This window comes from Cnephaeus nilssonii (genome assembly GCF_951640355.1).
Source record: "Cnephaeus nilssonii genome assembly, chromosome: 8".
Classification (NCBI taxonomy): domain Eukaryota; kingdom Metazoa; phylum Chordata; class Mammalia; order Chiroptera; family Vespertilionidae; genus Cnephaeus; species Cnephaeus nilssonii.
In genome coordinates, this window is record NC_137079.1 from 16,065,324 (window position 1) to 16,079,602 (window position 14,279).

Genomic DNA, 14,279 nt, shown 5'->3' on the forward strand with positions numbered 1-14,279 from the left:
ATGTGTCACTTGTCAGGCCAGCCAGAACTTAATTCAGAATGACAAGTGTTGGGAACTACTGTGCCATGGGACATCTCATCCAAGATGATGGAAAAGGCTTAAGCCTCACAGGTATAGCTGGCAGAATTTAAATTAGGTATAATTATTTCCTCAAAGCCAGATGGCAGGAACTCTTTAGAGTATGTGTCATAGGACTAGGAGGGTTTTTGATGTTTTTTTTAAGCAGGAAGGAATATGGTTCCTTGAGGGCATTGATAGGGAAAATTATTCCTCCAAAACCACAGGATCCTAAAATAGAATAATGCCTTCCTAGGCCAAGGAAGAATAATCAATATGTAACTACAAGTCAAGCTCAGTGGCTAACCAATCACTACAATGAGCTATAACCCAAGAAGGATGCTGCAGTAGTCTGGGCGTGTATGTAAAACCCAGACCCCTCCAAGGTCATGACCAGATACAGAATTCATACTTTAATGGAGATTAATAAATTTAGTTGTCTTGTTTAAAATAGGCTCATTGCAATTCTTGATGAGTTCTTAATATAAAAGTAATTGTTGAATATAACTCTGATGCTGTCTAATAAACCAGGGCCTTTCCGCTTACATCTTTTCTACCTAAGTGGGTAGGATTGCAGGTGGAATCCATGGAGAGAGAGGGAGCTATTGAACAGGGGTCATTGACCTGGTTCAGGGTGGCAGGGCTGATCTACCGTTTAAGGCAAAACATCAAGACAATAAATCTTCGACTCTCCTAATCACATTTTAGCCTAAAATACTGTCCTATATTTTTATGGACAAGAGCTGCAAAGTAACAGCCATAACTTTTTCAGATTATTAGTGAATTGTGAAGATGCATGACATTTATTTTAGTCATTCTGGCATCATAATCCCATTTTACAAAGCGGGGAAATGAGACTTGAAGGACTAGATGACTTAGAGAAGGTCAGCTAGGAGGAACAAGAAAGGATAAACACAAAATGGGCTCTCACTTCAGACTCGGTCCTGCTGCCCATGCCATAGACCTTAGGCATGGCCATGAGTGACAAGTATATCTATTCTATGGCAAAAACCCTTAAGTCCCATAAAAGAAAGATGCTAAATGCAATGTTTTTCTATTTGTCAACAATTCCCAGAAAAAGAGGATGATGACAAGCATTGGCAAGAATAGAGAAATTGAAACCCTTGTGCATTGCTGGTGAGAATGTCAAACAGTACAGTCACTGTGGAAAACAATTGGATAGTCCCTCAAAGAGTTAAATTAAATCCAGAATTTAGCATATAATCCAGCTGTTCCATTTCTGATATACACTAAGGAGATTTGAAAGCAGGGACTCAAACAGATACCTGTATACCAATGTTCATAGCAGCATTATCCACAGCAGCCAACAGGTGGAAACAACCCAAGAGTCGATGAACAGATGAGGAGATAAAAACAAACAAGGGGGTATTTGGCCTTAAAAAAAAAAAAGTATTCTGATACATACTACAACATGGATGAACTTTAAAGACATGCTGCGTGAAATAAGCCAGACACAACAGGACAAATACTGTATGGTTCCACTTATATGTGGTGCTAGAATATAAGCAAATTCATAGAGACAGAAAGTCCATTGAGGTTATCAGGGGATTGGAAAGGGAGCTTGAGGAGTGATTGTTTAATGGGTAGAGTTTCTACTGGGGATGATGAAAAGTTCTGGAAATGGATATTGGGGATGGTTGCACAACATTGTGAGTGTGCTTGACGCCACTGAATTGTACACTTAAAAATGATTAAAATGATAAATTTTATGTTATGTGTATTTTGAACAATAAAAACTTTTTTTAAAAAAAGATGAGCTGAATGAATCTGACCTCCACAGCTCTGACCATCCGGCTGCAGTTGCCATCCGGCTCCACAGGAACACCGGACACCCCAGCTGGCATCGCTGCACTGCCCCTCGCAGCCCCCGTTGGCCAGAGAGCAGCTTTTACCTGGTGGAGATAGGACAGTGGTCAGTACAGCCGAACACGGTAAAGAGCAAACATTTTATAAACCGCATGTGTCATAACCCTCTACGTGTATGAGGACTGGAGACGGTTAAGGATAACTTTTGTCCTTGACCTCTTACCCAGGAATGCGGAGGCAGCGGGCCAAGACTGCAGAAAAGGGAAAGTTGGGAATCAGGAAGCAGGGCAAAGAGTTTCTTTCCAGGCAGATGCGCTGGACAAGGTCAAGTGTTGGTATATTGTCCACCCACGCAGGGGCCAGCAGCCTCTTCTCTGTTTTCTCTAGGCTTTGTGGGCAACTGGAGGCCCTTACCTTAGGAAGTGATATGAAAATGCACCAACCCCAGTGAATATCTATACAGGACCAGAAGTCTGTATTTGCCCCATTGTTTTTGTTCTTAGTATCTTTGTTCCTTTAGTAAAAAGCGTCATTTGTAGCCTTTAACAGGACTAAAGAGGCTTCATCGTCCAGGTCTGAGACAAGGTTTGGGGAAAGGGGTGGAGAATATGAAAAAAATGGCAAAGTGACCTGGAGGCTGATGCCCACGCTCCCTCTGCCCAACTCAAAGCAACAGTGATTTCTACAGTGAGAAGCAGAGGTTTAAAGACCGGAGCTGCGTGCTCAGAAGCCTCCTCCCCTGAAAAGGGCCTTCCCCAGTCTTTTCTTTGTTAAATCCTTAGAGAATTTGCCATTTTTCTTCAACAAATGACTTGCTTCTCAATAGCAAAGTCATCAATGAGAGAGAAACATGGGAGTAACTCAGGTAGCATTTGCTCACACCAGGAGACCAAAGCCAAGGAGGGGAATTTGTGAAATGCAAGGGATCCATCGCTGAAGGGTAATTGCTTGTGTCGGAGTTTCAGTCCCAGCATTCTCTCAGAGAGTGGACCCCGATGATGACTAAGGCACTGATCCTTCATTTCAATCTCCCCTCTCTCCTATAAAGCCAAGCAATTGGTTTCTTACCACATGTAGTGGGCTCATCAGTTCCATCAGCACAGTCTGCTTCCCCATCACACACCAGGGATTCCAGGATGCATTTCCCTTTATCACAGCCAACCATGCCTTCTGGGCAGGAAGCTGTGAAGGAAGTGAGGCATTCTTGTTCACTGATCATTGTGGGGGAATAGAAATAGAGACCTCTAACACTGGGTAAGATGGTAACATGCCTACAACCCAAAGCAAGTCTAGGTAGAAAAGAAAGTTTTCTTTTTTAAAGCAAAGTTGCCAGGGAATTGGGGCTTAAGACTCAATAGCAAAGATGTTAAGACCTCTGGGCATCAGATTGAAATAGTATTAAAACTGAACTGAACTAGTATTAAACACTCCTAATTAAAACGGAATTAAAGCCAGGCAACACTAGCCCTAAAAGATATATTATCTTAAGAAACCAGGTCCATACTTTATTATAGAAATGTTAGAATCTGCATATATTTGATACTGCAGATTTAGCTCTAGAAAGGAAAGACGGGATGGGATTGAGGTTTCCCGAGAAGTCAGAGGTTCCACCACCCTGTGCATGTGGTCTATGAAAAGGACTAGGGCCCTCGCCAAGTGGTTTGGGGGTTTTCCCCTTTAATGAGGGTTTTTCCCTTCCATAATTTACAACACAGGATGTGGGGCACCTGTTAGGGGCTCTGGGAATTGGCCATAACTGAATCGTGGAAACATTCCAGGCAATGCTTTGAGTGTCCATTGCAGAGTTACTGTTCAAGTACGGCTCTACGTTTCTATGGGCAACTACATCTAGGTTATTGCTAGGAAACATCCTGTTTTTAGATATGGGATTTTAGTCTGGGTCACAGGAATTAAAACACAACTTACAGAAAGCAGCCCCACCCCCACCCCCACCCCCCACCCCCGCACAGAACAACCTTCCCTTTAAGCAAAAGTGGGAGGACAAGGCTCACCGCAGACGTCCTCGTCCGAGGAGTCACCACAGTCGTTGATGCCGTCACACGTCCGGGTCTCCATGACACACACCTTGTTCTTGCACTGCCACTGCCCGGCCAGGCAATGGTCCCGGGGGCAGTGTGCTTTGTCAGACCCGACTGCACAGTCCTCAGCGCCACCACAGAGTTCCCAAGCATCGCGGCACTCAGAGCTTCCTGGACACCGGACTTTTTGATCTGGACATGCTGTCAATCTCTCTAGAGGCAGGAGTTGGCTCTGTGAGACAGCACTGCTGTCCCGCGGCCTTGTTTATTTAGGGATTTGTGCTTTGCTCATGGATTTTGTTTATAGAAAACCAAGAGTCAAAATGGATGTTAATCATTGGAGATTTGGCCACAGCTTTGTATACACCCCAAAGAAGTTAGACAAAAAAGCCAATAAGTCTAATAATCTCTTTTTATTTTATTTCAGGTGATTTTGAAAAATGAAGAAGTGGGTAAAAAGTCACCTGTAACCCCAGAGACAAATTAACACCTGGGTTTAGCACATATGGTGTAAAGCTATTTAGTGACCTGCTTGTTCCACCCAACACTACGGATGTTAATCAATGATGCGAATAAACAAAGAATATGACTAAAGGTAAGACTAAGTTGCACCTACCACAGTCAACCTCATCGGAGCCATCTAAGCAGTCCCCAACACCGTCACAAAGCCAGCTGAGAGAAATGCACTTCCCGTCGTCACACTGCCAGGCTCCGGGATGTCCGCGGCATATTTCCTCTGCGGGCCAGAGGAGGTGTTTAAGAAGAGGCAGGAGAGAAGAGGTGTTTGTCAGGACACTAAATCCGTGCTTCATCTTAACTATTCCCATCAGCTGGAAAAATCAATCCCTGCTTTGTCACTGGAGTCAACCCCAAACTTGCCTGCCCTTTTCATGTGACCCCTGACGATATCGCTGTGCCCTTACCCCACCAGGGGTCTGTCTCCTAGCCAGTTAATAAAGCGTTTCTCCCATCATTCTCCCAGAACACTGGTATCCAGTAGAACTTTCTGTGACAATGGAAGCCTTTTATAGCTGTGCTGTCCAGAACCATGGCCATTAGTCACATGAGGCTATTGAGCACTTAAAATTGGCTAGGACGACAAAAGAACTGAATTTTATTTTATTTATTTAAATAAATGTAGAGTGTTTAGGGGCAATCAGGCAGGCAGGCAGGTGAGCGGTTAGGAGCCAGTGGTCCCAGATTGCCTAAACCGAGGGATCCCAGATTGGAGAGGGTGCAGGCTGGACTGAGGGACACATGCCCCGGTGCACGAATTTTGTGCACCGGTCCACAAAGGCTAATATGCAAATTGACCAAAGGTGGAACGACCGGTCGCTATGATGCGCACTGACCACCAGGGGGCAGACGCTCAACTCAGAAGCTGCCCCCTGGTGGTCAGTGCACTCCCACAGGGGGAGCGCCGCTCAGCCAAAAGCTGGGCTCATGGCTGGTAAGCACAGTGGTGGTGGCGGGAGCCTCTCTTGCCTCGACAGCAGCCCTAAGGACCCCTCAGGGGATGTCCCCATGGGGAACGGGCCTAAGCCAGCAGTCAGACATCCCCCAAGGAGTCCCAAACTGCAAGAGGGTGCAAGCTGGGCTGAGGGACCCCCCTCCAGTGCATGAATGTCGTGCACCAGGCCTCTAGTGTGTGTGTGTGTGTGTGTGCGTGTGTGTGTGTGTGTGTGTGTGTGTGTGTTATCATAAATATAAACTTGGGGAACTGGGTGAAGCATTTCTGCAAGTGTAACTTTTATTCTAACCTGTAATATTACTCATCTTTATATCAAAGGTTTTGTGTTAAATTATTATAGTAAGTAACCACCAGAAATGTGTGCATGGGGAATAGCAAAGGAATGTAACCCTCACCAAGTACTTTGGTGGGGAGGTTTGCTCCTTTAAGGAGGAATTTTCTCCCTCCATATTCACTGCACAGGTTGTGAGGCATCTGTTAGGAGGCTCTCCTTGTACACAGGTGCACATGTGTCCCTTCTGGGGCTTTGAGCACTTTCAGCACAGAAGTATTTGGGCCTTATTTCAGCAAGACATTTACCAAGTGGTTAATTGGACTTCCATGATGTTGTAGCTTTCTTTGTATTTATTTTGCAAAGTTGTTTTTTAGTTGTATAAAATTTCTAAGCACATAAAAGTTGAACTAGTTTACCATATATCAAAGTGATTGTGGACGCTCTCCCTCCTGGGAACATGCCCACCCTGTTCTTCCCCCACAGCCATGCATCTCCTAAACGCTAAGGGTCCCCATGAGACTTGCAACCAGGGGAGCAATGGGCAGTGGCAGCTCATCCCAGGCTAACCCCCCAAACCTGTCCCCAAGAACCCCTTTTCTCTGACTTCCCAGTGAGTTAAGGTAGCCCCGCCTAGGGTCATTTCTTCCCAATAACATTTTTAAAGAACCAAAGCAGCCCCACCTAGGCTCTCTCCTGTAGCTTCTTCTCTCCTAGGCCCTTCCTTGTTTCACTGTCCCCAGCTTCAATAAATGTACCCTGAATGTAAAAATAATTTTTAGAAGTAATTGTGTACACTAGGATGGGCAAGGGTTTCCAGTTTGAGTAACTGCCATAGTTGTGTAAGCCTGAATTTAAGGTAAGGAACCAGGTTTTTGCTGGATTTTCCATCCCAGCTAGCCTCCTATTTATTTTGATAACAGTGGTATCAACACTTAAAGAGACATCCCTGGCTTTACCCACTGAAAGCCTGCAGCAACTCAGAATACCCAATGTTTACAAATACCCCTAAGAGGGTAAAACTATGAGGACTGACAGCGTCGCTGTTGGCCAGGTATGTAGTAGTAAGGGCCAGACACGGACGAGTACGTAACCCAATAGAGGAAGGTGCTTACCACACTGCTCATCGGTCCCATCGGGGCACTCTCGCTCTCCGTTGCAGAGCCAGGCCACAGGAATACATCTGTCACCACATGCAGCTTGCCTCGTCATGTTACACTGGGCTTCATCTGCATTGGGTGACCAAGAAGCAACACCATGAGGTCCTGGCTTCCTTGGGTACAAGCGAGCACCTCTTCATGATCAGCTGCAGTCAAAGGAGGTTTTGGAAGATCTTCCTTCAGCTAATGCCTAGGACAAGAGGGGGTCCAGTGCCCTAAAACCCACACGAGTTCAGCAGTGTTGATCCTTGGGAACCATGCTTTCTGGTGTTTTGGTGTTGTTGCTGAGTACTGCCATTTGCCTCCCTGTTTTCCTATTAGATTGGGGTGGATTTACACTTATTTAAAGAGATACGAATATTTCCAGCTCTGGTTCCATCTTAAAGACTCAGAGTATGAATAGTTGCAAGTTTAGAGGTCTAGGCTTAAAGTACTTGACTCTAACTTACTTTTAGACCTGTGCAGATATGTCCTTTTTTAAAATTAAATTTTTATTGTTGCAAGTATTACATATGTCCCCTTTTTCCCCTAATTGACCCCTTCTAACCCACCCCCACCCCAGGCCTTCACCACCCTATTGTCTGTGTCCATGGATTATGCATATATGCATACAAGTTCTTTGGTTGACCACTTCCCACTCACTCCCCCTCCCCCTACATTTCCTCCCCCTGCATTCCCTCTGAGATTCCACTGTCTAGCTTACTTCTAGACATGTGTAGGTACATCTTAAAATAAGATTAGAGTTTTAGGTCCTATATACCATCTTTATAAGAATGTCTCTAATAGCCTGGTGACAAAATTAGTAAGTTTTCAGTTATTTGCCTGCGATTGATTTACACTATCAGCTTTATTCGAGTCATGAATTTATGTTTATCAACCCTGAATGATTAATGGTCCAAATAAGCTTGTCTAGAATGTGGTCCTCAGAGGAAAGGCCCAGGAAAGCCTGGCTGTACTTAATTTACTACACTGCCCTAACTTTCAAAGAGCAAAAGGCACTCCTTGGTCCCCAGAAAACATAAGCCGCATGCCCCATGCTAGTAGGAGTCTCTGCAAGATGCAGTGAAGCCCAGCAGTTCTGCTCCCAGGGATACTTTATGCACATGGAATGTAAAGTGGTACCCAAAGCAATGCCACGGTTATTGACAATGGGAAGCCATTCCTTAGATATATCTCCTTGGATAACAGGCCATCTTAGTCTTTCATGTATCCCTCTAAGACAGTGCTTTTAGCAGAGTTACTCAATGTTTGACTTTTTAAAGGCTAGCTTATAAAAAGCATTTTAAATAGAAGATTCAGGAAGTAGTGGCTATTAATGGGTAGCTGATAACTTTGTCAGCTAGTCACACATCACCCAGGCAATCTCACCTAACCTGACCGAGACCATGACACTGAGAGCAGCTGATGTTACCAACCACTAATATGGGAGCACGGGCTCAGTCATCAGGCTACCCAGGTTGGGGTTGGGGTTAGACCACCCACTAACACCAGGAACTTGGGTGAGTTACTTCCTCTCTCTGGACCTCGGTTTTCTTGTCTGTAAAATGAGGCTAGTAAGTAAGTACTCCTAAAAGGAAGATGCAAGGATTAAACAGGCACAAAGCCACTTGCACAGTATCCACCACATACATACTGACAAAGCATCAATTCTTTTGCTCCCTCTTCCCGCAGATCTTTCTAGAAGGACCCCCATTCGGATTGCAGTCAGCCCTCAAAGATTCACACTGCTGGGTGGGTCATGCCTTGAACAATATCTTGCCCTGGTGACTTGCAGTCTGGAAACCAAATGTGCATATAGATTCTACACATTCTCTGCAGATGGCTCTCAAATATTACTTTCCAAATTTACGTAGATGCTTGCTGTGAAAAAACAACAAACTTATTTATAGACATAGTAATTGATGTATTAAGTTTATGGTGGCTTTCTCATAGTCTGTCAGTATACCAAGCACAGTGGTCAGGTGCGGTTCCAAATCAGACACGATAAAGATGCCTTCACGCTGGCAGGCATTGGAAAGCACCGCCTAGTCATCACCACCTCATGGAACCCCTTTTCAGGAGGGTGCACACAGACCCCCCAGAGCAAGGGCTCCTGACACCGCTGAGCTGCTCCGCCAGGCGGGGCCCAGGTCTGATGGTTAGCCAGCGCCCCTCCTGGAAAACAAGCCACTCGGGTGCTCAGTGGCACCTCCTCCTTCCATCCAGGGGCCGCCCAGGAGCACCTGTCAGGAGAGATGGGCGAGTCTGCACACGCTGGGCAGCTCCTACACTCGGCCAAAGCCGCCAGCCCAGACCTTTGGGACTGTGGGTGCGCAGTCCCGCTGGGACTGGGACTCGGCTCTCCTCTGCATTGGGCTCTGCCTACACCTGCGTGCCAAGTGCCGCAGGAAGGGGCTTTCTAGCACACCTCCCCCTGGGGTTTCCGGGAGGGAGGCACCGCTTCCCGGGTCCGGCCTCCTCCGGGGACCTGGGGACACGTAGTGACAGGCAGCCCCCATCCATTCATTCGCGGTCTGGTTTCAGGGTGCTGCCTGGGAGACCTCCAGGGCGAACCCATGGGAGACCAGGGCCGGAGGGCGAATCCACTGCGCCTGGACGTTGGGGACGGGCAGAGCGAGGGTGCGCCCCCACTCGGGTGTGCGTGAGCTCCCTTTCCCTCCGCTTGAGGACGGAGGAGGGGACGGCACCGACACCGAATTCGTCCCCTGAGCCCCCCTAGGTCCCCCGCCCCCGCCTCCCACCCGCGGGCAGGCGTGCAAAGGAGTAAAGGGCTTAGAAACGGGGCCACATGACTCACCTGGCGGCCCCTCCGACGGCCAGCCTCGCCCTCCCCCCAGATAAAGGTCTCAGCAGATGAGCATGGGGGGACACATCCAACGAGGGTCCCCCAAATTCCCCTCCACCTCCGCCCCTGCAGCGCCCCGCACCCGCGCCCCCTGCACCCTGCACCCTTCAGAACGGGGTGCGATCCCTCCCGGTGGCCCCACTCACCGGCCCGGGAGCCCTCGAGGCCGCCCAGCGCGGCCAGCACCGGCGGCAGGAGCAGCAGGAGCGCCCGGCGACCCGTGGCCATGGCCGGGGAGGGGACAGGACGCGGGGCACCACGCGGGCGCCGCTGCCTCGGGGCAGGAGCCGCGCTCGTCTGAGGACACCCCAGCCCGGGAGGAGCGCGGGGGCGCCCGGGGCGGGCTTCCTTCCCGCTGCCGCCGCTCACTGGGGGCCGCTGGGCGGGGAGAGGGTCTGGGAGGCTTGGCGCGCAGCCCCCGGGGAGCGTCGCGGGGAAGGAGCGGGGGCTGCGGGGACGCGCTGAGTCTCCCATCTGTCTCCCCAGGCTCCGGGTGGCAGGGAGGGGCAGGGAGGGCCAGGGATGCGAGTCCCTCCCGCCATGGGACAGCAAACTCTCCGCTAATTCAGGGCCCCCGTCAGCGACACTTACCTGAAGGCGTCTCAAACTTTTATGTGCCCAGGAATCACCTAGAAATCTTCATTCTTAATACGCAGGCTCCACTCCTGCAGATCGGGGGGAGAGAGAGGAGGTCTGAGATGCTAACAGGTCCATAGGCGAGGCCTCTGTTGCTGGTCCTCAGACCTCCCTTTGAAAAGCCAGGCTTTAATAGCTTCCAGACCGAGGGCACCGCTGGGCCGGCGGGCCCCTGGGGACTCCCCTGCCTCCTGTCCTCCCAGCCACCCAGGCAGAATGCAGCCGTCCTGACGCTGGGTCTGCAGGGACGGCGCTAGGACATCAGCCCTCTTGGTGATCAGCACACTACGGATATCATCACCACAGCCCTGAGACACACAGTCTCCTTTTGATGGGGCAGAAACTGAATAGTGGGGACTAGCTATAGCAAATATTCATCATGCTGTGAACCGCGCGGTTCTGTTCTGATTAGAGAAAGAGCATTCTGACCTGGCTGGGAGGTGTACGCCCCAGGACATGGGAGGTAACCTCGGAATTCGGTCCAGTCTCCTTTTCTGAAAACTGCCTGTCATCCTGGAAAGATTTACAACCTTGTTGCCAGTCCCAGAGGTGCCCGTCTGCTGTGACTCCCGGCCCACATTGCCTGTAACCTGTAGCCATCACACCTTGCCTACTTCCCCATGTCTGTAATTCCTATTTTCCCATGTAGCCTTGCCTACCTCCCATGTCTGTAATTCCTACTTTCCCATGTAACCTTCTACCCAATGTAAGTAGCTGGCTTATGGGGCCAGGGGTCAGGGGTAGGGGGCAGGGGGTTGAGCAGATTTTTGTGGGTGACCTGCTGCTCTCCCATACTGCTGGCAGTATTGCAATAAACTCTCATATGTGACTCAACCCTGTCTCTGCTTAATGGGCGGGCACAAGTAGTGACAGGCAGCCCTGATCCATCTGTTGTCCGGTTTCAGTCGGAATCACTGCCTGGACTGGGATGCTTTAATCAACAATTGGACATGGACATGGGTCGAACCTGATGGATCCAAACCAGAGCCAAACGCAATCGCAGTAAGGACCGGAAGGATGTAGAGGTCATTTGATCCCAGTGCTGCCATTTAGGGATGAGATGATGGATAAAAATGCGAGTGTGTGACACATTTGCACAGGTGCAGGCCACCCTCCCACCCGCTCACTTACCTTCTTTCCCATGCACCAGGAGAAGTAGGTGTCAGATTCTTGGAGAGAACACGATGGCGTTAGGATTTGGAATGTAAAGCTGGCAAGGAACATTTATAGTGTTTGGGAATGAAAGGCAGCAATACAGCACCAGGAAAAAATAGAAACAGAGAAGTGAATTGCAAAGTGCCTGCTTAGATTTTATTTGCAACACACTACTCCAACAGCTTCCTTTTAAATCATGCCTCCTCTTCATTGCACTGCCGGTCCCATCCAACCACCCTCTGAAGGCGGCAGAATGCCATATGCTCTGAAGTTTTCTTGAAATTCCTGTTGTTGGTGGTTTTTTCTAGATAAATGTCTTTGACGTGGATACCTCAGCAACCAAAAGCTCAATGTCAGGCACTTACAATCAAAAAAGTTAATTGTCAGGAGTTTATGATACAGCCAACCTGGCATTCCTGAGATACATCCATCCCACTTGGTCATACACATAAATTTGTACTAAAAAATAGAGCATGGTTAATGGAATACACACGAAAATTGACTCGTGAGAACATGAGCGTGTAGTTAGCACAGCACATACATCTAAACAGTAATCTAATGAACACTGTGATCTTGTGAATGCTGTGGGCAGGCAGAAATTCCAAAGTGTTCAATTCATAATAAGTAAGCTAATAACAAATGATGGGGTAAATTGCTATAAAGCTTTATATCAATGATAGATATTAAAATTATTTTTTTGGTACTATATGCATTTTATTTTCTTACTCTGTAAAATTTGCTAATTTATGGATGTGCGTCTCCATTAGTGAGTTGATTCACCAACACCTTATTCTCTCTCGGGCAGATAGCAGAGAACTGTGTGGGTGTCCATGTGTGTATCGAAGAGCTGCAGGGAATAAACGCTGAATGGTGATATGCCAAGAGATATTATCCGGGAAATATTTCACAGAAGAGGTAAAATGCAGGCAGCAATTAGAAAAAAGAAAAACGCTGCAGAAGGTCATTTATGTAGCAAGTCAAGTCTGTTAATTTTCTTAGCTGTTGCTTTGACAATGTGGCCACCTGAATCGTGCTGAAAAAATCCATCTGTTTGAACATAAATACCAGAAAATCACCTTTTCCCAGCCCTGCTTGCGGGTGGCCGTCTGTGCCACCTGACGAACAGATTGCTCATGTAATCTGGTGCGACAGGAGACGTTCGGGAAACTGCTGTGCCCGTCCCATCCTGAGTGACAGCCCCCTTCTTCCCCAATGACTAGCCATGTGTCTGGGGGACTCTCCATTCCATGGACCCATTTGCTTTCACTCCCTGCCCAAATCTGTGTCATTTATGATTTCAATTTAAACATTGCACTTTCCATTTCTCAAGAGCCATTAAAAAGTTATTGTCACGGGTAAAAACGAGTCATCCTACCTCCTTTCGGTGTGTTTCTCCCAAGAGTGTGTCCCAGGAACTTCACCCGAGCTTCAGAGTAAAAGATGGTGAAGTTATAGAGCAGGAAAAATAGTCAGCACCTTATCAGTGTTTCGTGTGTGGCAGTGTTAGCCTTGACTTTTAAAAGAGCAGCGGCAAATGTCAGCATGAAATCATCACAACTAGGGGCCACACGTGGGGCAGACCTAGAAAGACTTCAGAGCCACAGCCAAACGTGTGGGACAGCGCCTGTGTCCGAGTGTTGTATTTACATATTCAGTGTCTAACAAGGAAAACAGCTCTTAGGGAGTGTCCTCTGAACTGCACTAACCGCGGAATCCTTTGTTCAGTAGGACGCTCACCTGTAATCCCGCCTTCTACCTGCTTTCTCTCCCTCGCATCGCCCCTCCCGCTCTGCCCGCTGCCCCGCCCCAGCGCCGGCCTCATTGCCTCTCACACACCCGCCTCAGCAGTCTGTGCTCAGTGTCTGTGCTCAGCGCCAAAAGGTTTGTGAGCCATTTATTTCTCTGTAGCTGGTCTCAGATGTGTCACAAGTCGGCTTATATTCCACTTCACCCAATTAAGGATAGATGTTGGTTTACTTGGCAGCTTTCTTTCTCTGATTCTTTTTACCAAATGCTGCAAAATTGTGACTAAGAAAAAGATAGAGCTGTCTGACTTTATACGTGTTTGGAAAGTATGGTTTGAACATTTATTTACCACATTTTTTTTCCCTCCATCCCCACTACCCCACTTCTTTTCTTTTCTTTATTTTTTGTGGTGGTCATTTTTGTTGTTTTGATTTAGTTCTGGTTTAGGTTTGTCCTGGTAATGCTTGAAGATCAGTATTCATTTGTTGACAGAGCAATAACAAAAACCACTGCCCTGGAAGATCTAAGCCGTGAAGTGGAGAAAGCAAGCAGGGGTCTAGAAATGAGGAGACCTGAGTTACTTTTCTTGCCTTCCAACTTATTAGCTCTATAACATTCATTAAGCTTTATAGCCTCTCTGGACTTTATATATAAAATTGGAAGGTGGACATTGGTCCTCTTTCAGATCTTTTGAGAAAAGTAAGGACCATTGGGGCTGGCGGCGGGGGAGTGGTGGAGATTGAAAATAAGTCCTGAACCCTTTTTAGTGGTTTGCTTATTTTAGCAGCATAGAAAAGTAACTTGGAACCGATTTTAGGTTTATTAAAGGATTGAGCAATAGCTAAACATGTTGATATTGCTGGGAACCAAGTTTTCACTGTGGAAGGAGGGATACACAAAAATGACTTTCACTGTCAAATCTGGGACAATTTAAGTACCAAATCATTAAGTACAGTACTGAATTACAAATCACTGAAATTCAGATTAATGAGTCCATGCCAATACACTAGATAGATGATAGATAGATAGATAGATAGATAGATAAATAGATAGACAGACATAGGTAGGTAGA

General features: G+C 47.4%; 1 protein-coding gene across 1 annotated transcript in view; it reads right to left on the reverse strand.

Moving 5' to 3' along the window:
• Positions 1–9,898, reverse strand: part of LOC307104478 (low-density lipoprotein receptor-related protein 2-like) — a gene marked incomplete at both ends in the record, with an annotated part of 44,743 nt that extends 34,845 nt beyond the window's left edge. Inside the window, 6 exons of the mRNA XM_079779370.1 lie at positions 1,851–1,970; positions 2,953–3,066; positions 3,897–4,094; positions 4,540–4,659; positions 6,781–6,894; positions 9,817–9,898. Coding sequence (XP_079635496.1) covers positions 1,851–1,970; positions 2,953–3,066; positions 3,897–4,094; positions 4,540–4,659; positions 6,781–6,894; positions 9,817–9,898 — 748 coding nt within the window. The remainder of the gene's footprint in view (positions 1–1,850; positions 1,971–2,952; positions 3,067–3,896; positions 4,095–4,539; positions 4,660–6,780; positions 6,895–9,816) is intronic.
• Between the last annotated feature and the right edge of the window lie 4,381 nt (positions 9,899–14,279).